The sequence below is a fragment of the Piliocolobus tephrosceles genome, chromosome 2 (genome assembly GCF_002776525.5).
Source record: "Piliocolobus tephrosceles isolate RC106 chromosome 2, ASM277652v3, whole genome shotgun sequence".
Lineage (NCBI taxonomy): Eukaryota > Metazoa > Chordata > Mammalia > Primates > Cercopithecidae > Piliocolobus > Piliocolobus tephrosceles.
Window position 1 is genome coordinate 116,689,286 of NC_045435.1, and position 26,409 is coordinate 116,715,694.

General features: G+C 43.2%; 1 protein-coding gene and 1 pseudogene across 1 annotated transcript in view; one reads left to right on the plus strand and one right to left on the minus strand.

The window, feature by feature from the left end:
* Positions 1-26,409, plus strand: part of SLC7A14 (solute carrier family 7 member 14) — a 116,169-nt gene that overhangs the window by 67,800 nt on the left and 21,960 nt on the right. The window contains exons 3-4 of the mRNA XM_023213459.2: positions 14,339-14,575; positions 16,534-16,751. Of these exons, the coding sequence (XP_023069227.1) occupies positions 14,339-14,575; positions 16,534-16,751 (455 nt within the window). The remainder of the gene's footprint in view (positions 1-14,338; positions 14,576-16,533; positions 16,752-26,409) is intronic.
* LOC111543485 lies at positions 18,571-20,046 on the minus strand (annotated as a pseudogene).

The window sequence follows — 26,409 nt, forward strand, 5'->3', positions numbered from 1 at the left end:
AAGGTGAGCACATTTTAGTAGAAATTTGCAAGTTTCTCAAATTGTTGATGGTGATAATGAGTTTCCTCCAGCAAAGCCAGGAAAACGTGGGCTTCTTTTACATCTTCTGCAGCACCTAGTAGTGTGGACAGTGCACTCCATGAGCACCTAGCATGGCTGTGGGAGGAACTGACCACCTTCTCTGGGCCTGGCATAGCAGGAGATGCTGCAGAACATGGGAAAGAACTCTGAGACAAAGGGCTTGATGTCAATATGAAGAAACAAGACACACACACGTGAAATAATTGTGAGTGCTGCAAGAGACAATCAGGACTGGTCAGAAGTTGGGACACCTGAGGTCTAATTCCAACTCTCACCCTCAGCAGTTCAGGGCCCTCACGTAAGTCATTCACATGACCTGATCTCAGTTTCCTCTGCTGATAAATGAAGAGTTTGAATTACATTGCCTGTCTCAATAGTTTGCATGAAAAACGACCCAGGGAGGGGAAAGATTTGTAAAGAAGGGCCTATTAGGCCGGGCGCGGTGGCTCAAGCCTGTAATCCCAGCACTTTGGGAGGCCGAGACGGGTGGATCACAAGGTCAGGAGATCGAGACCATCCTGGCTAACACGGTGAAACCCTGTCTCTACTAAAAAATACAAAAAACTAGCCGGGCGAGGTGGCGGCGCCTGTAGTCCCAGCTACCTGGGTGGCTGAGGCAGGAGAATGGCGTGAACCCGGGAGGCGGAGCTTGCAGTGAGCTGAGATCCGGCCACAGCACTCCAGCCTGGGTGACAAAGTGAGACTCCGTCTCAAAAAAAAAAAAAAAAAAAAAAAAAAGAAGGGCCTATTGTCTCAACTCCCCTGTAACCCAACACAGGTCCTAACCCCAGCTAGCATCTGGGAGCCAGATGCAATTAGTCCCTGTAGCTGAACTGCCTCTGTTCAAGCCCTGCTTTGCCATTTTCTCCTTGTATGACTTGGGAAATACACTTAACCCTAGAGCTTTCCAAACAGGTTGCTGAAACTTTAGGTGTGCTAAAATATGAATCCTTCAGCTTTAGGACACCTGGAAAGTGCTACAGGCCCCAGGCTAGTGAGCAGCCTCACCCTTTTATACATTACCTCCTTTCCATATCCATACAAATATATATATGTAGATTGAGGCAGAGTCTTACTCTGCGCCCAGGATGGAGTGCAATGGCATGATCTCAGCTCACAGCAGCCTCTGCCTCCGGGGTTCCAGCGATTCTCCTGCCTCAGCCTCCTGGGTAGCTGGGATTAGAGGCATACACCACCATGCCGGAATGATTTTTGTATTTTTAGTAGAGATGGGGTTTCGCTGTGTTGGCCAGGCTGGTCTAGAACTCCTACCTCAGGTGATCCACCCGCCTCGGCCTCCCAAAGTGCTGGGATTACAGGCATGAGCCACCATGCCTAGCCCGAATATTATCTTCAAGGTGGGTTATGTGATGTGGAAAAGGTTGAGAAGTCCTGATAACCTGCTGAGATCTTGGATTCATCATCTGCAAAAGGAAATTTTATTAGTTTCTGCATCATAACCGTCTTGTGAAGATTAAGATTTTGTATGTAAAGTGCTTATTTTGCCCATGCACATAGTAAATGCCCAGTAATGTTTGTGTTATTATTATCACCACTACCAAGACTACTGGCCAGTTTCCAACCTGACAAGGCTAGGTTCTTAATGCAAATGAGTAGTCCTGGTGCCAATGCTGAAGCTCCTCAGTCCGCCCCTAGCAAAAAGACTGGTAGACTTGCCTCCTACTCACTTTCCTCCAGATGAACCCTGTGCAAAGACTATGCTTTTGACTCTGAAAGTATATGCCCAAGAAGAATTCTCTTCTTTACAGGAACAGCCTCCTTTAACAAGGCTATGCCTTAAAACACATTAATAGGCCGTGCCTCAAAACAAGTAAATAAATATGTATAATAATTACAAACAGTGACAAGTGCTATAAAGGAAAATAAACAAGGTATTTTTTCTGAAGTACTTTTTCTGAAGAAGTGACTTAAGCAGCTTCAACTTGGTGCACTGAAATAGACGCTACAGATGCAGAGATAAGTAAGGCATGGTACCTGCCGACGGCCATGGAAAACACCTAAGACAGGAATGTTGATGAAAACTCATGAAGAGGAGTTATGCCAAACACCAGCCCTCGCCATCAGAGGTCTGCACAGGCAGACTTTCTGAGTGGAGTCTAACTGGCTGATCACAGCAGCTCAGGAGCTTTGCATGTGCCGGGCCATCTACTTTGAACACTCTGGCCCATTCCTCATGTTGCTAGTTCACAGAGGCTGCAGACAAGGAGCCACAGCCACCCCAAGGAATCAAAGAGCTCCTGACACTTGCCCTGGCAAAGAGGTGAGATCACCAAAGCAAAGGGTGCAAGGAGAGGAAAGAACTGAAGGGAGAACTTTCTTAAATGATTACACACAGATGGAGATGGATAAATAAGAAGCAATGATGAAGAAAGAAAAGAAGTGGGCAGAAGAAAGCGAGTGAAACCAAAGGAAGAACAGATTCTTACACAAGGGAACAGAGAGGGAATAAGTGTTTGCATCACAAGCTGCAGGGACTCTGATAAAAGGCCATTCTGTTGACAGCTTGTGGGTTAGAGATGGCAATTTCTGGGGTGTAATGAAGGCAAACACCACAGTGCAAAGGGTAGCATTAGCATGGAGAAGAGCAAACAGCAAGCAAGAGAATGGATCCTTTATTTAACAACCCAAGGAATCCATTTGTCCTGGACACAGCCTGTGCCTGTGCCTTTTTAAGAGTCATGAGTATGTATGTGAAAAACAATTATTTGCTAATATGCATCACAAACATTTTATATACTATTCCTCACCACTGGTCACTCTCATAGATCTGGCCATAAGTCCCTCACAAAGTAATTGAAAACATATATATAATGTATACATTTACATATATATGCATATACACATATTTGCACAAATATATCTGTAGATCTTATTAACTCTTCAGACATTTCCTACTCGGAATAAATTCAACAATAGCCCTTGGCTATATTAATTTCTCTTGAGAGTTTGTTTATAAATGCCCTAGCTTATCATTTCTTAGACTTTTAAAGAAAAATAAGCAGTATAATGAGTTTCTCTTACATGTGAAGCATAGATACAAACACCTGCTCCTTTGAAAACATTTCCAAGATTATTTTAATTAGGAGAGTGCTTATGTGGCAAAATACATAAGCTCAGCCGAGGGCACTTGCTATTTTCCCTGGTGGGAAAGCCTTTTTCAAGAAGCCCCCCAGTATATCCAAGGGAGTCACTATTCCATTCACTGGAGTTCTCTAGTTCAAAATTTAGCTCAAAACTCTCCATTGCTGTTGCATTCAGTAGGAGCTACTTAGCTATAAACAATCCATCAGGACCATGTAGGTGAGGCTCTTTGGAAGAACAGTAACTGCCATCTTTATCAGTTGTGCACAGAAGACACTGCAGCCGCAGTTTACCCAGCACATGCCAGCCTTCCATCCTCATGGATCAGCAGCAGGGGGCAACACTCACGCCATAAAATGCAAATTGTACAAATGTGCCCTATAGAAGGCTGAATCCGCCTAGAATTCTGAGGGGTGGGGGAGTAGAAAAGGGGAGAGGAGAAGGAAGGAGGTGAAAGTGATAGAAGTTTGTTTCACAGGATGGGGGAGAACCAGAAGTAGGCACTGTAACCGAATCCACCTCACCAAAAGATTGCCTCCCACAAGCCTCCTAAATCCGGAGTCTCTGGCCCCGTACTTCCTCTCCCTGTGCGTTGGCATCCCTGTCATGAAGCGTCTCTCGTGTCTTTGGGAAGGCCCCCCACAGAGAGCGGGTGCAGGCCCATGAAAGATTTGCTGTGGCTCCCCTTCCCTGGTCATCTTCTGAGAATGTGTCCCTTCCCCATGGAACCCCCATTCACTTGCTCCTCATCTGGGCTGGGGAAGCCATGCGAGGGCGCAGGGTCCTCTCGGCACTCACCTTGAACCCAGCTCATTGTATTCTCAGGGCAGAGGGTATGGCTGACCCCTCACAGAATCTTCTGAGATCTATCATCTCTGTTGGTGCCACTTTCACCTGCTTTAGAAATGGGACACTGCCTACTCCCTGAGAGTGATGAGTTGAGAAATATTCAGGTGGGAGAGAATTTCTGGTTGTCACTTCAACTCCAAGTCTCCTTTCCTTTTCTGCACAAAGCCTTTTTAGTCCACTTATAAGAGTCCCCTGGATGAGAGGCAGTAGGTCTCACAAAGAGAGGTTGAGTGAGAAAATGGGAAACTTCTCTTCACCCTCACAATTTCTAATTGCAGTTGTGGAACAGAACAAGAAGTTTCTAGATTAAAGATTTCAAACCTAGGAAGAAATTTCTCCAAGTTCTGTTTTATAAGTGCATTGAGCACACCTAGGGCTTGGTCTAGAATCTAGATGACTTCTAATCTTCCTACCAACTCTGAGACTCTAAAACCATCAGCCAACAATACTTGCTTCCAACCTGTTTTATCCCACTCTGAGGCAAAGGCTCCTGTATAAATACTCCACAGGCTACTGCTAAGTAAAGCTCTCTGGGATTCCTCTTCCTCGTCAATGAATAGTAGCCCTAAGCTCCCACTGAAGGAGTACCTACCATATGTCAGGAACTGTAACACGTGTCCTTTGATGACCCACAGCAACCTGCATAGTAGGCATCACCATCACCATTTTCCAGGTAGGGAAACAGGGTCAATGAATTGGCTGACCAGCTCCAGACCACAGATAGCAATAATTTCATTTGTCTTTTTTTTTTTTTTTTTTTTTTTTTTTTTTTTGAGATGGAGTTGCACTCTTGTTGCCCAGGCTGGAGTGCAATGGCAAGATCTTGGCTCACTGCAACTTCCACCTCCCAGGTTCAAGAGATTCTCCTGCCTCAGCCTCCCAAGTAGCTGGGATTACAGGCATGTACCACCACACCTGGCTAATTTTGTATTTTTGTTAGAGATGGGGTTTCTCCATGTTGGTCAGGCTGGTCTCGAACTCCCAACCTCAGGTGATCCGCTTGCCTCTGCCTCCCAAAGTCCTGGGATTACAAGCATGAGCCACTGCACCCGGCCTATTTGTCCTTACTTAGTATGCCCAGGTACTGGGCAAAGTGATCTGTGTGCAACATCTTACTTCATTGTCATAACCACTCTCTGGGTCTCTCTCCAGAGGCTGTGTGAATTCTATGACACCTCACTCCCTCTCTTAAAGCAAGGAGGGGCTGCTGATGCTGGCCTTAGCATTCTCTCCCAGGTTGTCTGAGCATCAAATGTGAAACCAAGTACAATGAGTCTAGCATAGGTAGATGCCAAGAAAACGCGTGCCTTCGCCTTTCCCTTTTGTAGTGACTTTTTCCTTCCAAGGTGGCCTTCGATGATAACCTGAAGCCACCCACATAAAAATGTTAGGAGTAGAGAAAAGGACAGTTCCAGCCCACTTGCCACTTCGACAATGAAGAAGGACCAATCTGGGCCAGAAGACGGGCTCGGGGCATAGATAATCCTGTGGATTGTTTAGTTGAAAGTAACTGCATGAGCATCATCATCACCATCATCATCAATTACCATCATCATTATCATTTCATAAAGCAGTCAAGTAAAACAATGTACATTGATGATGATTATTAACAACAGCATGACCAGATAATACTTGAATCCCTCATATCATAGAGACTGTACCTTCAATAGCCTCCAAAATATTTTCATAGAGGGAGATCTAGAGAAGAGAGTAAACAGATAGGTTGGTTACATCCTTTTTTTTTTTTTTTCTTTGAGACAGAGTCTTGCTCTGTCACTGAGGCTGGAGTGCAGTGGCATGATCTTGGCTCACTGCAAACTCCTCCTCCTAGGTTCAAGCGATTCTCCTGTCTCAGCCTCCAGAGTAGCTGGGATTACAGGTGCCTGCCAAATGCCCAGCTAGTTTTTGTATTTTTAGTAGAGACGAGATTTTGCCATGTTGGGCAGGCTGCTCTCAAACACCTGACCTCGGGTGATCCGCCCACCTTGGCCTCCCAAAGTGCTGGGATTACAGGCATGCACCACCACACTGGGCTTATTTTTGTATTTTTAGTAGAGATAGGGTTTTGCCATGTTGGTCAGGCTGGTCTCAAACTCCTGACCTCAGCCCGCCTCGGCCTCCCAAAGTGCTTGGATTACAGGCATGACCTACCACGCCCAGCCGGTTGGTTACATTTAATCAACAAATTATTAAACTTCCTTGACCTGTTTGGGGGGCTGACTTCTCTGACTCTAAGGAGAACTTATTTCCTACCTGTTTATATGTTGATATATTGGTGCTGTGGTTTGGGGGACTTGGGAGTTCTCTATTCCCTACCCAACTTTAATTGGAGCCCTGTCAGGCTCAATAACTGACGGTGTTATACACCCCTGATTAATGATGCTGCCTGTCCCCTAAACACAGGTGGTTACTGTCCACATGGGGCCTGCTTGGGCAGAGAAAGCATAAGTCTCTTCTTAGACACAAAGAAACATAGGCATTCCCAGACAAATTACTTTTCCTCCAGACACATTCATAAAAATTGCCTGGGCTTCCCTGACAGGTGATGGAGTGACCGAGGTTGCTCAAGTAGAAGAGACAGTAGCAGTGAGGCTGAAGGGACAGAGCACCTGACCAGTCACTCCCTGAAAAAGAAACCCACAGTTTTCTTGGCTAACCAAGGACATCAGTGTAGGTTCACTGGGTCCAGCCACACCATGACAGGGCCTGGATAGATGTTTCTCCTAACCCAGCAACCTGCTTCTCAAGACAGCAATAATGGGGACACTGTATTACCCACCATATGGAACTCGGTGTCACGGAGAAAATAAATGTCTCTGAGAGAATTCACACTTCATTTCTCTCTGAGGTCCTGTGATTTCTCTTCATACCCTACTCCCCATCTACATTTAGGCAGGACTAGCAACCATAGCTACATATATGGCATGTCTTAGCCCTGCTGTGGCTTTATAAAAGGAACAGGGATGTTTTAAGAAAAGTGAGAAAATGAGAAGAAAATAAGTAACAACTCAGCAAAATGCTATATTTGGTGAGGACTTTCTTAAAGACGTGTTTGGGCCTAAGTAGTGAATTTCAAAGTATGGCCTAACGACTGATTCCATCCTGTGTCTGGCAGATGGCAGATAGTTGGCACTTGGGAAGAACTGACTTCATGGATGAGAAATCACTGACCTCGTCCATTTCCTAGATCAGCCCACCCCAACCTTCCTGCCTACCTAGTGTGAAGTATAAGACACAGTATGTGCAAAACCTAATAGGGCCTGGGTTCAGTGACCAATGGCCCACTCAAGGCAGCCTGACCAAATCTCTGAACAACACTCCAGTTGTTGTTGATCCCAGAGGCCTGAATGAAACTGTAAAGTTGGCAAATTGCTTTCTTGGACACCTGCCTCCACTCCCTCTCATAATTCCTGATAACCTCTTTCCCTTTGGACAGTCCTTCTGGCTGGTTGGTTTTCTGGTCTGTTTCCTCCATGACACTATAAGGCCCACAAAAAAGAGACTGTATTCTTCCTGTTCGCCTTTGAATCCTTAAAAGCTGATACAGATGCATAGAGATGATACCTTACCAGTGCATGGGATAAATGGATAAGTGAATTAGAAAGCTCCTAAGGCTGGGTATTAGGAGACCTCAGTACTAGCCCAAACTCTGCCATTAATTAAATACACAGCTTCAGATCTGGGGCTCAAATGCATCATCTATAATACAAAAAAACAACTCTGATGAGCAACTGACACCCCTTCCCATTCCCATGCTCAGTACAGCCCTGGGAGTCCACAGAGGAGGGCCAGGGGCTTTGGGCAGGTATGGGATGAAGGAGATCTTGAGCAGACCAGCCTCCATTCTCCCACCCCTTCAAAAGGAGCCACCTGCTTTCACCTATTTATGTATTGGGCTCTCAAATAAGACTGTGTGTGGAAAAAAAGAGTTCTACAACTAAGAAAGAGCTTAAACTATACAAGAAGATGAACAAATACAGTCCTTTTCAGCTAGTCCTCCCGTCTATCAAAAAGGCCCCACCCCCTCAATCACTCGATCTCAGTCCACCTCTGAAGGTTCATCTTCCACAATCTCCAAAGTAGCCTGCATGTGTCAGCCCAGCTACACCTTTCATCTGCTTGAAACCACCCTTTCCTCTATCTTTTTCGACTGGCAAAGCCCAGTTCACCCTCCAAGAAGTAGCTTAAAAGGCTCCCTCCCCCAGTCTCCCTGCTTCCATAGCAACCAAAGAACCCTGCTCCCTAAGAAGCACGCTCACCGCACTGGGCTCCAAGAACACCTCATAAATGCTCGACAGTACGAAATGCTGGCTGCGTGGAACCAGCTGTTTATTAAACTCTTTCCTGACTGAAATATAGATGCCTCAAGATCAGGAAATCTGTCTTACCGTTTGTGTCTCTGTCATTCATTACAGTGCCTCATTTCGTAGACACTTAATATGTGTGGAATAAAGGAAGGAAATTAGAAAGTCAAAAGTTATTTGGGAAACTGTTAAATTAACTGATAAGTATGTTAGGGAATAGTCAAAGTAAGATAAGTTACGTATTAATGGGAAAATCTGTCTATCTGAGTAGAGTAATTGGCATTCAAGTGTGAATAACCCCTAGATTTAATCCTTCCAGGTGAAAGTACACTTATTTAAAAGTACTTATTTATCTAATGGCTTTCTTTGCTGGAATGCGGAGGGAAATCCATGTCTTAAGTGGAGAAGCCTTTCTCCACTTATGATCAGGCAAGATAATCATTGAATTCAACATATTATAGAAACTGTACCTCCAATAACTTCCCCCTTAAGTGGAAAAACTTCTCCACTTAAAAATAGATTTCCCTCCTTTTGCCTACTCCCAGCTGGGTCTTTCTCCTTTACCCTCTTAAGAAGGAGAAGCTTTGCCTCCTGGTTCTAAAAGGGTTATAGGGAATCCAGGTAGGCTGCAAGTGACTCAACAGACTTAGAGAGGGAGAAGCATGTCATGATTCTCTTTGCTGTTGGGTTGTGCTATGTTAAGCATAGTTTGGAAAGGTCAACATTGTATGTAGGTTGTCTGAAAGAACTAAACCTAAGGCTGGCTCTTCATTTATATATATGATAGAACCATAGACTCTAACTTGAAAGCAAAATCACATTGAAAAGGACTATGTTTTTCTGAAACCCCAAAGCACACATCATCTGAGATACACATAAGAGGATTAAAAGGACTATTGCAAATCGAGAATCCCCTGGTACCTTGTCCCAACCCACTTTTCAATGTGGAAGTTCTCTCCAAGTCTAACTGATTTTTAGCCTGGCAAATTATGAATTTAACCACAAATAGTTCTGGGTACAGAAATATAAAACACTAGAAATGGGACAAAATATAAATAGGAATAATTGTACAATAGATTTATATGGTGGGTAATTGAAAAGGTTTCAGACTTGCAGGCTTCTTACCTCTCATCCTGCTGAAATAAATCCTTCATATTTCTCAAAGACCTATACTTCCTTCCCATCTGTGACCAACACTAAGGGAAAATCTCCATCATGTGGTCTGCAGTATTCTGCCACTCACTGATGACTGCCTGCAACTAAACATTGGATTTCATATTGATTCTCTCTAGCTATATGAATAAGTACTTTTGAAATCAATATGCCTCTCCCTCTAATCACTTGGTGGATGACCACAAAATGTAAAATCACTCTGATAACAGCATAAGGTAAATATGATTAGAAAGGTAACTCAGGGGCAAAATTTTTTAATGGATTCACCAAATTAAGTAAATATTATTTATACATTAATCTCTTTTTCTTTTTTTTGACACAGAGTCTTGCTCTGTTGTCCCTGCTGGAGTGCAGTGGCACAATCTCAGTTCACTGCAACCTCCGCCTCCCGGGTTCCAGCGATTCTCCTGCCTCAGCCTCCAGAGTAGCTGGGACTACAGGTGTCCGCCACCACATCTGGCTCATTTTTTTTTGTAATTTTAGTAGAAATAGGGTTTCACCATGTTGACCAGGCTGGTCTCAAACTCTTGACCTCAGGTGATCCACCCGCCTCGCCCTCCCAAAGTGCTGGGATTACAGGCATGAGCCACCGCGCCCAGCCATTGATCTCTCATTTAAAGTGATTCTCTACCCTAGTACACCCAGATTCATTTTTGGTAATAAATACTTTGTAATGCTTCCTCTACTATTCTGAATGAAAGCTAGAGATGGTTACCTTCCTATGCACTTAATTTTTTAAAAAATAAATATGTCCTGAGTATGAAAGATATATCAAATGAAAGTAATTTTGAATAAAATCAATATTTATTTCAACATGTGAATGCTGGGGCATGTGTACATTAGGAGATGCGACGAAGTCATCAGATGTTTGCAGTCATTTGTAGAACCACTGTGAGTACAATAGCCACAAATGCAGACTCATATAGGTCTGTCATTTGATGCTCAAAGACCATGAATACATTGTTGTTGATGATGGTCTTCCAAAATGATGATCAACTCAGTAAATTCTAAACCAAACAAATGACAGCTGTCTCTCAATTTACCCAGCTGTTGCAGTCCTGGAAAATTCAATGTCTAAAAAGGCATGCAAAAAAAATGCTTTGTGTGTATATGTAAAACGGAGACAAATTCAAGTTCAAAAATTATAAACAGGTTTGTACTTAAATGAATGTCCACTGGGGCCATCAGCAGTCATATATGATACAAGACAGAGCTTCATTCTGTGAGTCAGTCACATTGCAGAATGACAAACAGCCCAGGCCCCTGTCCACTTAATGCCACAAGTGCCCACACTCATCATGAGAACCATAGACACTCCCACATATTTCCAAAATTCCCCTAGGAGTCAACATCACCTTTACTGAGAACCATTGGTTCACACAGTATTTTCTACAGGGCTTCCCTCACTAAATAGATGATTAAGAGTTGACTTTAGCTGTAAAACCAAAGAGTGATGCACCAGAAGGGATCCTAAACCATATCTAATTGGCCGCCTCATTTCATCCATAGGAGGGTAACTTGCCCCTCAATACTCAGTAACCTAGGACCCTAGATAATCTAGGATAAAAACCAAGGTTTCCCCGGGCACGGTGGCTCATGCTGTAATCCCAGTACTTTGGAAGGCTGAGGCAGGCGGATAACTTGAGGTCAGGAGTTCAAGACCAGCCTGGCCAACATGGAGAAACCCCATCTCTACTAAAATACAAAAATTAGCCAGACGTAGTGGTGCATGCCTGTAGTCCCAGCTACTTGGGAGGCTGAGGCAGGAGAACGGCCTGAATCCAACAGGTGGAGGTTGCAGTGATCCAAGATCACACCACTGCACTCCAGCCTAGGCAACAGAGTGAAACTCCATCTCAAAAAAAAAACGGTTTCTGTTTCCATGCTTTTAATTTCTTAGTGAAATTAGAAAGATACTCTTGAATGTGTTTCTCTTACATACCAGATATTTTAAAATAGTTGAATGAATGAGAACATTTTTCTCAGGATATATGAGGCTGTAAACATTCAGTTCTCACCAGTGAACTTCAAAGCCAGGCTAGATGCTCTCTAGTACCCACTCTAAGTCTGAATTTCTCCATACAAACAAATCAAAAAGATTTTAAAATACTATAAGATCTTTTACAATGTGTCCAAAACAATGATTTCTTGGAGCAGAAATTGTCTTATATGGTTAGTGCCTGGCTGATTTTCCCACTGTTCTCCCCAAACTATAGTCATCAGGATCCCAGCAGGACCTTGGGAAATGACTAAGTTTCCAAATGCTCCTTATACCATGCACAGCCAGGGCCTCTTTCTCTGATTCAGACAGCAATGGACTGATCCATTCACAAGACCTAATGAAGACTTGGCTATTTGCTAATTATCCTTAGCAAGTATATTCTGGTGGCAAAATGGGTATTTTTAAATTTAATTTGTTGATCTAATATTATGGAGAGAATGTTTGATTGCACAAACTCCACAATATTGGCTCTCCAAATTAAATTTGCAATCAAATCAATGCCTACTTCAAAAGCATCATCTGGAATAGATTTTACTTATAAATCTTGTACAATATCAGGTGGTAAAGTTGGGTAATGAGAATAAGCTCATAGAATGCAGGAATTATTGGATAATGCTGTGGCTCCAATACCAAAGCAGAGAAGTTGAGTTGTCTCTTCACTTCCTTCCTCACACAGCACTAAAAGAGCAACCTAATCCGTACGTGCAAACTCAACTCCCAAGAATCCTGAAAACACACGGCATTCAAGAAAATATCATCAGGTTCTTATATTTAATGCGTGCACACTCTATACTTTCCCGATGGAAGAGTTCTTCAGGCCTTTCTTCAAAGACCATTTCCTCTTAATTTTAGACTCACTCTAACAATTTAAATATCAGGCGTTGGAAGTAGCAATTTAGAAAAGAGGTGCTCTGACTGCTCCAGGTAAGCACTGGGACAGCAACAAGAAGTAACAACTGACAGTCTGATATCAAGGAAGGAGATGGAAAGCTATATTTACAAAGCAAGGGGAGGGGGGCTGACATAGGAACTCAAAATAAATAACAGCCTGGACTGTTTATATGTAGAGACAAACAACTTCACTATCCCTGAGAGCATCTCCATAACACCGAACAATACTGTAGCTGATGTAAAAGAAAAGCTAAGTTGTGCTCAATAGATTTTGCAGCAAAATATTACAAAATTCAATATAGCAGATGGAATCCTAGAGTGTCAGAGTTAGGAGATCCTTAAGAGAGTCTTTGGTGTAGTACTTTTATTTTAGAAACAAGAATGCTGAATCTATAGGGGTGGAGTAGAAACAGGAGCCCAGCATAACTGGTCCAGTGCTTCTTCCATGTAGACACCCTGACAACTGAAGCAATGGAGGGGAAGGAAGACATAGTACATCGCATGGAATCATTTATTATGCCATTGCTTTTGACATCTCTGTTTTTGCTTCTTTGCATTGATTTCATCCCCTTCCAAAGGAGAAGAAACCTGCTCTCTTTATTCACAAAAGTGTGAACTATTGTTCCCTGGTTTGTGATGAGAGAACCTCAGGGTTGGCCCTTAACAAAATTGGGACTGAAGGTAAAGTTGACTTTGAGTTCCCTCCTACGTCCTCCTACATCCCACCCCTGGTATGTTTCCTCCAAGCTGTCCTATGTCTGTCCTCCAACTCGTTGCCTTACCCACTGGCCCACACCCAGAATCCCTAGCACAAAATAGGAAACTCCCAACTCCCAGAAGTTTGATATGTTCTTAACCTCTTTCTAATTTATTCTCTAATTACGTCAAAGAATGAAGCAATATTCCAGTGCATTTCAGATACAAGTGGGCACATGCATTACCTGGGGAGCTGGTTAAAATGCAGCATCCTGATTCCTGTCTCCTGAAATTAGGATTCAATAGATGATTCTGGTGGAAGTGGGCCCTGAACCCACTTTGTAAAACACATGGCTCTGCTCACCTGGCCAGCCTCGTCTCCTCCTAATACCTCGGTGCACGCTCCCCTCCACTCAAATACTTCATACTGTCTCTCTCTGCCCTGTCTTTGCCTTATGTTCCACCTTCTTCATCCAATTAATCCCTACATATGCCTCAAAACCCTCTAAGTACATGTTTCACATCTCTCCTGTCATTGTTATACATTTTTAGATTGTCAAGCTTACACAGCCTACAATGGGCACTGATGGCCTCTCTCCCCTTAAGGGCAGGGGCATATGCCACTTGTCTTTTTTATACCCAGTGCGTCACACCCTGCCATGCACATGGTAGTACTCTGGAAGTGTTTGTTAAATTACCTTTTGTGCATGTGCTAAATTTCCTTGTTAATAATTAGCAATTTATTTATATTTGCATCTTTTATCTACCCCCTAGATATAGTACATTGTTTTCACAGCTTGCTCAAAGTATCACTGTCAAATGAGGAGCACTTTCTATAATATGTAAAAACCAAAAGAGAAGAAGTTTGTGCATAATATCACCCTGGTGCCATCAAGGGTGGGGGTCGTAATGAGTTGGGCCCATGTTCGCACCGGATATCTGACACCTAAGAACATGACAGAGACACACACAAGTGGAATATTTTCTAAATAAAGATCGGTTTACAATAGTTCAGTAGAATTAGTTCTTATTGCCTTGCTAGTCATTCAAGTTTGCATTTTTCAGAAGTGAGGTTGGAAGAGGTAAGAGTTGGCTTTGAATCGATTCATATACATAAAACTTTGTGTGTTTGTTCTGAGATCCTAGAGAGTCTCAGTATGTTCTCTACCCAAGATTGTTAGCCACAGGATGTCAGCTTATCTCCTGAAGTCCACCATCTGTGTATGTCTGTCCCTTGCAGGCGTCTGCTATGCAGAGTTTGGAGTTCGAGTCCCCAAGACCACAGGATCTGCCTACACCTACAGCTATGTCACTGTCGGGGAATTTGTGGCATTTTTCATTGGCTGGAACCTGATCCTGGAGTACCTGATTGGTACTGCGGCCGGAGCCAGTGCTCTGAGCAGCATGTTTGACTCACTGGCCAACCACACCATCAGTCGCTGGATGGCAGACAGCGTGGGAACCCTCAATGGCCTGGGTGAGACTGCCACATCCTCCTACCCTCAACATGCAAACTTACCGAGGCCCATAAATGAGTTCTCCTTTCAGAAAGCAATTTGGCAAAATGTATCAAAAGCCTTAAGTATATCTCTTTTTTTTTTTTTTTTTTTTTTTTTTGCAAAGTAATCCTTTCTCTATGAATCTGTCTATCCTTAAAAAATAATTTTAATGTCCATGGAAGCATTATACAAAAAGATGCTCATCACATCCTTATTTACAATAACAAAAAGTTAGAGACAGCCTAAATATTCTACAGTGGGCAAATGACTAAGTAAATTGCAGACAAATACTATGTAGCTAGCAATTAAAAGGATGATTAGGGAAACTTGTAATAACATGGATTATGTTTTAATGTAATGACATATGTCAGAGGATACAAACCTTACATGTGCATGTCAATAGCTATATAAAAATAAAACCAATGCAGAAAAAAAAGAACTGTCAGCAATTTCTCCAGTGGTTTCATCAGATTTTTTTTCCAAATTTCAATGAAAAAAAAATTAATGAATAAAAAGAGTTCCAGCCTAGAAGAGGTCAGGAAGGGGTAATATAATAGTGAATGCTAAACCATCAGAAGCTCGTGTAACAAATACCATGAGACCTCAGGCTCTATCCATCATTTGCCATCCACTCTCTTTTTTATTATTATTATTTTTGCGACAGAATCTTGCTCTGTTGCCCAGGCTGGAGTGCAATGGCATGATCTCAGCTCACTGCAGCCTCCATCTCCCTGGTTCAAGCAATTCTCCTGCCTCAGCCTCCTAAGTAGCTGGGATTACTACTCAGCCACCACGCTCAGCTAATTTTTGTATTTTTAGTAGAGATGGGGTTTCACCATGTTGGCCAGTCTGGTCTCGAACTCCTGATCTTGTGATCCACCCACCTTGGCCTCCCAAAGTGCTAGAATTACAGGCCTGAGCCACTGCGCCCAGCCACTCTCCATCTTGATGCATGATAAACTCAAATTCGAGGAAAGCTGAACAATAGTTGAGAAAGCTCTGGAATCTTGCCTCAGAACTTCCAAGGAATGATCCTGTGGCTGTGTCAAGTCATCTGACTTCGATGTTCCTATCTCAAAAGAACTGACAAAAATGCTGAGCACCCAAGTACCATGACAAGATAAAAATATAAAGAACAAACCTGTTCAGTGTACTGATTGTATAGAATTTTAGGTCTAAAAGAGTCCTCCAAAATCAGGTCATTCATGTCCATCACTTTACAAATGAGGTCCAGAGAGATAAGTCAACTTGCCCAAGGCCACACATCTGGCTATGGACAAAAGTACAGCTGAAATTCAAGACCCCTGACAGCTGAGTCAGTGCCTTTTCCACTCTATAGAGGGCAGGAGTCCACTGGCCATTGGGCAAAACCAAGCAGGCAGGGCGTGTTCACTGGTTATTTTTTTCTCTGCAACCACATATACACAAAAGGACAGAAAACCCCTGTTCCCATCATTTTCAAAGACACACATTCTTAAAGTTGTTGATAAAGAAAAGATTTGGGAATGGGATGGAAATTTTACTGATTGTAAAGTTAACAATAATGAAGATAAAAACAATTTTCAAATAACATGTTAGACCTAAATATGCATTCCAAATATCCCACGTCGGTTCCCACTTCAAATGTTCTGTGCCATGCTTCCATAGGCGCTGTTATAATGTCACACCACATAGCCCAATTTTTGGTCCAGGATATCAGATCATCTTACCTATCTACCAAATTCTGCTCATTTGCAAATAGACACTTGTATCTGCTTGTGGACTACAGCATAGGCATGTGTAGGTGCACACACATACACACATACATACACACAGTTCCTTTTACAGACTTACTGCCCTTCTTAAAGCTGAATGTGGATGCACTGGGGTAGGACCAGGAGTTTGCATGGCCCTTTCTTCCTTCCAGACAATGTCAAATCATGTCTTTCCTCTCTAGGGAAAGGTGAAGAATCATACCCAGACCTTCTGGCTCTGTTGATCGCAGTCATCGTGACCATCATTGTTGCCCTGGGGGTGAAAAATTCCGTAGGCTTCAACAATGTTCTCAATGTGCTGAACCTGGCAGTGTGGGTGTTCATCATGATCGCAGGCCTCTTCTTCATCAATGGGAAATACTGGGCGGAGGGCCAGTTCTTGCCCCACGGCTGGTCAGGGGTAAGTTTATTCCAAACACCTGGTATGCCTGTCACACACTCTGCCTTCTACCCTGTGACCAGCCTAAGACATATTTTCAAGAAAATGCTGTTCTGTTCCATAATTACCACAGCACCCTCTTTATCACCTTTTGATCTGAATTTAGTTGGAATATCCTGAAGATGTGGTTCTTGTGTGTGTTTTTTTGTTTGTTTTGTTTTGTCTCACAAGCATTTGTTAAGATCCTATTTTATACAAATAACAATAATAGATTCAATGTTCCGGCAACCTGCAATTGCCTAAAATTGTGCTAAGTGGCGTTGCATGTACTAACTCATTTAATCATCCTGATAATCTTGTGAGGAAGATATTTACATTCTGCTCTTAAAGATAAAAAAAAAAATCCCATGCAGAGAGTTCAAATGGCTTGCTGTTAAACACACAATGTAAGTGGCAGAACCCAGTCAGCCAGGACTGCCTGACTCCAAAGTCTGTGCAAGAACAGCTCAGTTCTATAGAATTATCTCTACAGTCTACTAAGGGAGATAACAAGAACATAAATACACAAGGCAATAAAGGAGGCCAGGGAAAGGGGAGAGTAGGGAAGGGATGAGTTTTGCCTGGGTATGAAACTAGGAAAATAACAGTTTTTAATTGCAATGTCAGCATTTGACTCTAGGAGGAGAGTCCCACTGGGGTCAGAGGACAGCTGAGCTGGCCTAATAGAGGGCTGTGCTATAAATCCCATTCCAAAGGCATAGTTCATGACAGACGGGTTTACCTGGTGTGGTCTAGGGGTTAGCAAGAGGGTGGACCAGACCAAAAGGACATTTTCAGATCTCATTCCATGATCTGGCTAGTGTGGTTTATGCTAGAGAAAAATAGGAAGGTCAGAGTGGCAAATTCTTTATACTAACAAGTGGCTGTGAGTTGCACCTGGTTTCTTTCTCTAGGATGACTAAAAATACTTATGTTGTGGATTTATTGGTGAAATTCACTAGCCCACCTTTTTTTCATGGTAGAACATAAATCAGAGAATTTTGAGCTGTCAGGGACCTGAGAGGTTACCTGGTCCTATCCGTTCATTTAACAGATGAACAATCTAAGGTCAAGAGAGGCAAATCTGCCTAGAACTGATGACAGAAAGTAAGTCCAGGATTCCACCCACTTTGCTTTTGTAGATTTTGCTTAGACTGGTTTTTCTCCAACATGTCCAGGGATCAGAAATGTTTCTTGGAGAACACTCAAAATCACTTCTGTTTATTCTGAACCATGCTATGCCGTTCAATGCAGAGAAATAAGCAAGGAAGCAATTTAAGCCAAGATTCCTAGTCTTCTCCTTATCTATAAGAATTCCACAGAACTGCAAAGTTCATCCCTCCTCTTTGAAATGAAGAAATACTGAAACTACTTAAACCCAAGAGAAGAGACAAAGAAACACTGTTGGCCCCATTCTGGATCCCCAGATCTATATTATCTTACGATACAAACTGTTCCTTTCCTATCATATAACAGAAACAATAAATTACAAGAGTGAAAAGAAGGAATGTTTTCCTGGAACTCAGTTGCATTTTCTTTTTTTTTTTTTTTTTTTTTTTTTTGGCAGAGTTAGCTGAGATTTTATTTTGGGCATTATAAATAAAGCAATTGAATTGTTTTGTAGCTGGAGGCATGGGCAAGAGGGGTCCCCAAGCGGTAAACTCCTCCGCGGGTGGGCTGAGAGCTGGGGCTGAGCCTCAGGTGGGTCTCCTGTTCCCTGTGCTCCTCTGCACAGCAGCCTCCCTCCCGGGCTCTGGGGCAGCCACAATAGGGGCAGGCTGGGAGGGGCTGCGGCAGCTCTTCACTTGGGCAGGACGTCAGAGGACTCGGACACCAGCTTCCCATCGCGGGTCTCGATCTCCTTCACAACCATGGCCCTGGCGGAGCTGGTGGAGCTGGTGCAGCTGAAGGAGCTGGAGCCCGCGACAGAGCCGGAGCTGGAGCCTAGGCCATAGCTGAGGCCAGGACTTGTGAGGCCCCCATAGGCCAAGCTCAGACCACTTGCATAGCCGCTGGTGGTCTTCATATGGATACTCATGTTCTGCATCCCAGACTCCAGCCGGCTCTCCTCACCCTCCAGCAGCTTCCTGTAGGTGGCGATCTTGATGTCCAGGGCCAGCTTGACGTTCATCAGCTCCTGGTACTCACGCAGCTGCCATGCCATGTCCTGCTTGGCCCACTGCAGGGCGGCCTCCAGCTCGGACAGCTTGGCGTTGCCATCCTTAACGGCCAGCTCCCCACGCTGCTCGGCATCTGCGAAGGCGACCTCCAGGGAAGCCCTCTGGCCTTTGAGGCCCTCAATCTCAGCCTGGAGCCAGCTGATGTTCCAGTTCATCTCAGAGATGTCAGTCTTTGTACACCGCTGGTCATCTCCGTGCTTCCCAGCCAGCGTCTGCAGCTCCGCATACTTGATCTGGTAGGTGCTCTCAGCCTCAGCCTGGCTGTGGTGGGCAATCTCCTCGTACTGCGCTTTGACCTCAGCAATGATGCTGTCCATGTCCAGGGAGTGGCTGTTGTCCATGGACAGCACCACAGATGTGTCGGAGATGTGGGACTGCAGCTCCTGGATCTCCTCTTCAAACAGCTGCCCTTCTGGGTGAGACTCCAACTGTACCTTGTTCATGTAAACTTCATCCACATCCTTCTTGATGAGGACAAATTCATTCTCCATCTCTGTACGCTTATTGATCTCATCCTCATACTTGTTCTTGAAGTCCTCCACCAGCCCCTGCATATTGCCAAGCTCCGCCTCCAGCTTCAGCTTCTCCTGACTCAGAGTCTCCAGGTGCCGCCTAAGGTTGTTGATGTAGCTCTCAAACATGTTGTCCATGTTGATCCCAGCCGTCTTCTGCTGCTGCAGGAAGCTCCACTTGTTCCCCAGCATCTTGTTCTGCTGTTCTGGGAACTGTATCTTGTCGATGAAGGAGGCAAACTTGTTGTTGAGGGTTTTGATCTGCTCCTTCTCCTAGGTGTGCATGGCCTGGATATTGAGGTCCACCTCCAGGTTAACAGGGCTCAGCAGGCTCTGGTTGAACGTGACAACGGTGATGCCTTCTATGCCGCTGGCCCCACCATAGCCTCCGCCCAGGCCACCCCAGAAGCTGCTGCTGCCCACTCGGGAGAGGCTTGAGGAGTTGATGCAGGCACCAGGCCCACTCGTGTAGAAGCAGCTGCTGAAGGCCTGGGGGCCAGAGGTGGACACCTGGTAGGACTTCTGGGTCACCCTGATGGACATGGTGGAGGCAGGAGTGGAGGCAGGTGGGCTGGACCAGGCAGAGATGCCAGAAGGAGCCGAGAAGCTGCTTCGTGGTCCTCAACTGCATTTTCATTGTAGCAGGAAAACGTCCTCAGCATTTTCTTGACAATACAAGAAATTATTGGGTCATGGACTTACTATAAGACTTTGGCCATCAATTAACTTCTGTGCTTTCAGTTTTTCTCATCTATTATGTGGCAAAACTAATTGCACCACATGTTTGCAAAAAACAGCAAAATCTTAGATGTTTTTATATGCAGCTTGTTATGGTTGGCAATAGTTAAAACTACACGAGGAAGGAACTAGTATTTATTGACTACCTGTTAAGTTCCTGGCATCTGATTCCATGAATAGTATCTCACTCTTAAAACAAAACTTTTAAGCGGTGCTGTTATCCCTAACTTAGAAGTGGAGAATCTTTGTAGAGGCTGGGAAACTGACCTGACCTCACTTAGCTAGTCAGTTCCAGGGCTGGGGTTTCTGCACAGATCTGTGTGACTCCAAAGCCCTTTCTACCAACGGAGTACCTTGTGTATCATTATCATTCTCTCTGAACTTTCTTTAGTAAGTAGTAAGGTAATAAATCTGACATGTTATATTTCCTTTAAACTCTCATGAAGTCATAGAATCTTGGAGGAACATTGAGAGATAGTCTAGTTTCTTTTCTTATCTTCAGATGGAATATAGTTCAACTGACCCAGCCTGCGTATGCATTGTTTATGAAGACATCCTGTCAATGCAATTCTAAAACTCTTCTTAATTACTTGATTGGTATTTAATTTTCAAAATCCTCCTATTAGCTCACCCAAATGGCACACCCTCTAGTTTAGGCCCCACTTAAAGACTGGAAAGAGTTAATATCCTCTGTGTAAATGTTCTTTACCCATCCTGAAGAAGATGGAGGCACATTTTAGCATTGCCTTTAGCCTTGTGTTTTGTTCTGGGGCGTTTATTCTCTTTGGGGGTCTCCCTTTCCTTCTCAGGGGCTCCACATCCTTCCTCAATCAGGAGCCCGCCTCATCAAGGAAGGAGCTCATCATGCCAGCCTTGGGGTTCCCCACTTATACACCCTAGGTTCTGACTAACTTTCCTAACAGACGATCAGAAGTCAGGCATAAGAAGGAAATGAAGGATGCTTTTCCTAACATTGAACATTTTCTTTATGACAAACTCTTTCATGCACACTTTAAATTTAATCTTCACAACAGCCCTGCAAAATAAGTACAGAGATTTTTACATACAAATAACTGAAGGTTAGAAAAGTTAAAGTCACAGATCTAGACAGTAAGTAATAGAGCTGAAATTAGATCCCAGTCCTGGATGGGCCAAAGTACTTATTTACCCCACTGCCACCTGGGTTTGGGGCCATGGAACTGGTTATCTTCTTTTGCACTTCTGTTCACTGTCCTCATTCCAATCCAAGCTTACTGCCTTGAGTAGTTTTGTCATTGGTCAAGAAAAAAGCTTGGCTGGGATTGTGAATGTTTTGCTGCAATTCCATTATCCCTAAAGGAAACTTGGGGATGATGTATGTCCTAGTGAATGTGCCTGAAAGTATCATCTGAGAACAAAGGACAGCCCTGTGTGAAGATGTTGCTGATTCATCCTCTCCGCACTCTGCCTGGCCTTGGATTTCTACGTAGTACATTTCCTTCCTAGTGAATGGGCCTGTACCTGTTATTTCTCACCTTTGGTTTCAGGTCATTTTTCCGAAGTCCAGCAAAGTCATTTTGAATTTAGACCCTATTTTTTAAGGTCTGACACTGTCTCATGAGCATGTCATACACCAAGGTAATACACACACTCCTTACTCTGTTACCTAACAATTGTCTACAAAAGTGTGTTTCCTCGTCAACAGATACATGAACTTCTTCGCTCCTTAGCAAAACCCTTACCTCTACCCCTGACTAGGGGACTAGTGCAGAGGTCCAACCCACTTTATTCTTCAATTGCTTTAGGTAGGATGGAATGGAGGAAACCATTGTGTAGGAGATGATGTATAAGAATAGCATGACATGACTTTCCACACAATTCTCAAAGACTTTGAAAGAGTTAATGAACAATCAATCCATCCTCTAACCATGGACCCCTTATAAACCTACTCTTTCCCCTGCTCCAAACACTTCCTTCCAAAGAAAATAGTGTAAGGAATGGTTTACTCACTTACAGGTTCTGGGTCAAATGCTTCTTTGGTCTTGAAGAGTTTAAGAACAACAAACATTTTTCCCTGTATCAAGTAACTCTGGCCTTCAGCTGAACCCCTGCTTCCATCTGCAGTTCGTCAGCCCTTGAACATTGTTGGATGTGTGTTCCCTTCATGTTATTTGTTCTTGATAGTATCTTATGGTTTTTCTTTAAGCAAATAAGACACTCTAACAGCACAAATAGCTCCCACGAAAATGGTCCATAGCAATCATTTGTGGGGAATCCTGACAGCCTCCAAACAAAGGAAAAGTTGTTTTTCATGTTCTCCACATCTGAATCCATCTGTGGGAACCTATTAGTACATTCCACTGTCACTGGGGACAGGCTGCTAATAGAGCTGGGGCATGAGGGTGGTAGAAAATGCTATGGAAAGTTGGAATTTCATCTTGTTGCCTAGAGAGGGAATAATATAAAGGCGCCTAATTATCTCCCAGGCATCTGGAGACTGGCCGAGGCAGAACGTGTGAAGGCTGCCTCATCTGAATGCCTCTCAAATATCAGCAACACGCAGGGGGCCAGTTTTTACGGACCTCACACACTGAGTAGCAGGCCACTAATGACATTACTTTTGACAACTAACTAAGCAGAAGCCCTCCAGCAACTGAGGCACGTGCTGCTTTCCCACAACCCCATTCTAGAGGGATGAACTCTGTTCTGGATCAGCTGGCTGAGTTTTTATATCAGGTTCTCTTCGAACAACAATCTCAGCTATATCATCAAATAAAAAGGTCAATACTTTTTTTTTTAGACAAAGTCTCACTCTGTCGCCCAGGCTGGAGTGCAGCTCACTGCAGCATCAACCTCCCTGGCTTCCCACCTCAGCCTCACTAATCTTCCCACCTCAGCCTCCCAAGTAACTGGAACTACAGGTGCACACAACCACACCCAGCTAATTTTTTTCAATACTGTTTTTTAATTTTGCAAAACATTAAAGCAAAGAGTTAGGATAACATACCAATAAACCCAGAAATACACATACACTTGCACACAAACACACATACACACATTTCGCCCACCAATTTTATTCACAGATGCTCACCCCCAGGTACCGCACACGGGCTTTTATGCATGGAAGTCTATCCTAATTATAAACACCAGTGGTCAGATCTGAGATCTGGACAGAGTGACATGGAAAACAGTTTCAGTGGCACCCATGTACAGTTTCATTTCATGAGTCTTTGCATTTACCAATCAGGGACCGTTTGCTTGCAAGAAAGAAAAGTTGATTCAAACTAACTCAAGTAAAAAGATGACCCTTTTTGCTAATTTTATTATCTTCTCTTTAATAATTGTTTATTTCATCTATGTCTTGTTAGGCCAAGTTCAGTTTGACCTTGGTGGGTGTGCTGGTCTTTCTTCTCCATTTGCCTCCACTCCCCAGACCTATTCTCCACCCTTCATGACCTTTTCTCTGCTGCAGGTTGCTTCCTGTTGAATTTAGCCAATGGGAAATATTATCAGGTCAGAAGGTGAGAAGAAAGCAAGGCCAGAGTATTTCTTCCTCGCTGCCTCCTAGCCTTGGCACCACACTGGCTGTGCCTCCACAAGGCAGCTCCTTCTAGGAATCTCTGACCCATAGCTCCGGCTCCTGCCGGACTCCAGGACACCATTCCACTGCCTACACTTACGCCTCGGAATGACAACTTCTCAGTGTTGCTAAGTCTCTGATACTTCAACATCCCTAGTCAGCTCCCTTAACCCCACCTAAATACTCCCCAGACCTGCCTATAGTCCCTCACTGAAATTTTGTTTGAATCATCTGAGTTATTAATAAATTCTGTTGACTGCCTAATGTGGTAGAACCTCCACATGTCCTGCCTTTGATCTGTCCAGTCTTTCTTCAATGATACTTGCTTTCTAGTTCTACATATGCAAATGCAGGCTAAGAGACATCCTCTTTGCAAGTTTACTTCCTCTTTTCCCTACTTGGTCATAGTTAACTTTCTGATAGCTAATCATTTTCAGTCATTGCCATCCCTTCTCTCGTTCATTTAGAGGAAAGTAGCATTTGTATTTTATGAATAATATAGATGCTTATTAATCTTGTTCAGTTTGTTACCATAATCAAGATTGCATTTGGGATCTTGCAGTATCCTCTAGACTCAGTCTCCGTAAAATCAAGCTGGGTACTTTTTGCTCATGACTATATCCCATCACTAAGCACAGTGCCTGGCACATGGTAGCACTTAGTATACACAAGTCAAGTTCTAAAAGGAGGAAGGTGGGGGAGTAGAAGGAGGAGAGAAGGAGAAGGAGGAGGAGTTTGTGCCCTTGGGTGTCAATTGCTCTAGAAAAACTTAGAATTGTCATAATAGTACTGGTGGTAAGAGCTAATATTTGTGGAGCACCTACTCTATTATGGACTGCAGTTTACTCTATCATCTCATTTTATCCTTGTAACAACACTATGAGCCAAATGCTATTATTATCTCCATTTAAGTAACAATGAAACTTAGGCTCCAAGAAGTTAAGAACTTATTCTAGGTCACCAAGCTAATATGCGGCAGAATCAACCTGGGCCTGACAATCTACAAAGTCTATGCTCCTAACCAAAGCCAATCACACCCATGTGCGTGGCTCTAGGATTTCTTCTGAAGCCTACAGTGGACATCACATTGACTCCAACTGCCAGTACTGCACATATTTAACGGTGTCCTCTGCGTCTTCCACTGAGTCTTCTGCTCTTCAAATTAAACATCCCCAGGTCCCCAGTTCTTCCTTACATGGCATGGTTCACAAACCTCTCACCTTTTTCTAAGATTGCTTTGCCCAAATTTATATGGTTGTTGTGCCAGGTCACTAAATGATTTACAAGAGGAGTGTATGTAATGCATGTATATGTATGTATATATGTTTGCATGTGTATGTGTGTTTATATGTATTTGTGTATGTGTGTGCATGTTTGTGTATGTACATATATGTGTTTGTGTGTGTAGAAGGGAAGAATGGATGTTAAAGGAAGAGAAAGCAGGACCTGTTTTTCTGGGGTTTTTTGTGGGTACTTAGTAGGTGTATATATTTATGGGGTACATGAGATGTTTTGATGCAGGCATGCAATGTGAAATAAGCACATCATGGAGAATGGGGTGTCCATCTCCTCAAGCATTTATTCTTCGAGTTACAAACAATCTAATTACACTCTTTATTTTAAAATGTACAATTATTATTGACTATAGTCACCCTGTTGTGTTATCTAACAGTAGGTCTTACTCATTCTTTCTACTTTTTTTGTACCCATTAACCATCCCCACCTCCCCACCTCCAGCCCCCAACTATCCTTCCCAGCCTCTGGTAACCATCCTTCTACTCTCTATGTCTGAGTTCAATTGTTTTTATTTTTAGATCCCACAAATAAGTGAGAACATGCAATGTTTGTCTTTCCATGCCTGGCTTATTTTGCTTAACATAATGATCTTCAGTTCCATCTATGTTGCTGGAAATGACCGGATCTCATTCTTTTTTATGGCTGCATATACTCAATTGTGTATATGTCCCACATTTCCTGTATCCATTCATCTGTTGATGGACACTTAGGTTGCTTCCAAATCTTAGCTATTGTAAACAGTGTTGCAACAAACATAGGAATGCAGCTATCTCTTCAATATGCTGATTTCCTTTGTTTTGGGTATATACCTAGCAGTGGGATTGCTGGATCATATGGTAGCCCAATTTTTAGTTTTTTGAGGAACCTCTAAACTCTTCTCCATAGTGTCTGTACTAATTTACATTCCCAAAAACAGTGTACAAGTGTTCCCCTTTCTCCACATCCTTGCCAGCATTTATTATCACCTGTCTTTTGGATATAAACCATTTTAAGTGAGGTGAGATAATATCTGATTGTAGTTGTAATTTTCATTTATCTGATTGTCAATGCCTGTTCACCATCTGTATGTCTTCTTTTGAGAAATGTCTATTCAAATATTTTGCCCATTTTTTTTATCAGATTACTAGATTTTTTGCTATAGAGTTGTTTGAGCTCCTTATATATTCTGGTTATTAATTCCTTGTCAGATGGGTAGTTTACAGATATTTTCTCCTATTCTGTGGGTTGTCTCTTCACTTTGTTGATTGTATCCTTGGCTGTGCAGAAGCTTTTTAACTTGATGTGATCCCATTTGTCCATTTTTGCTTTGGTTGCCTGTGCTTGTGGGGTATTGCTCAAGAAATTTTTGCCCAGAC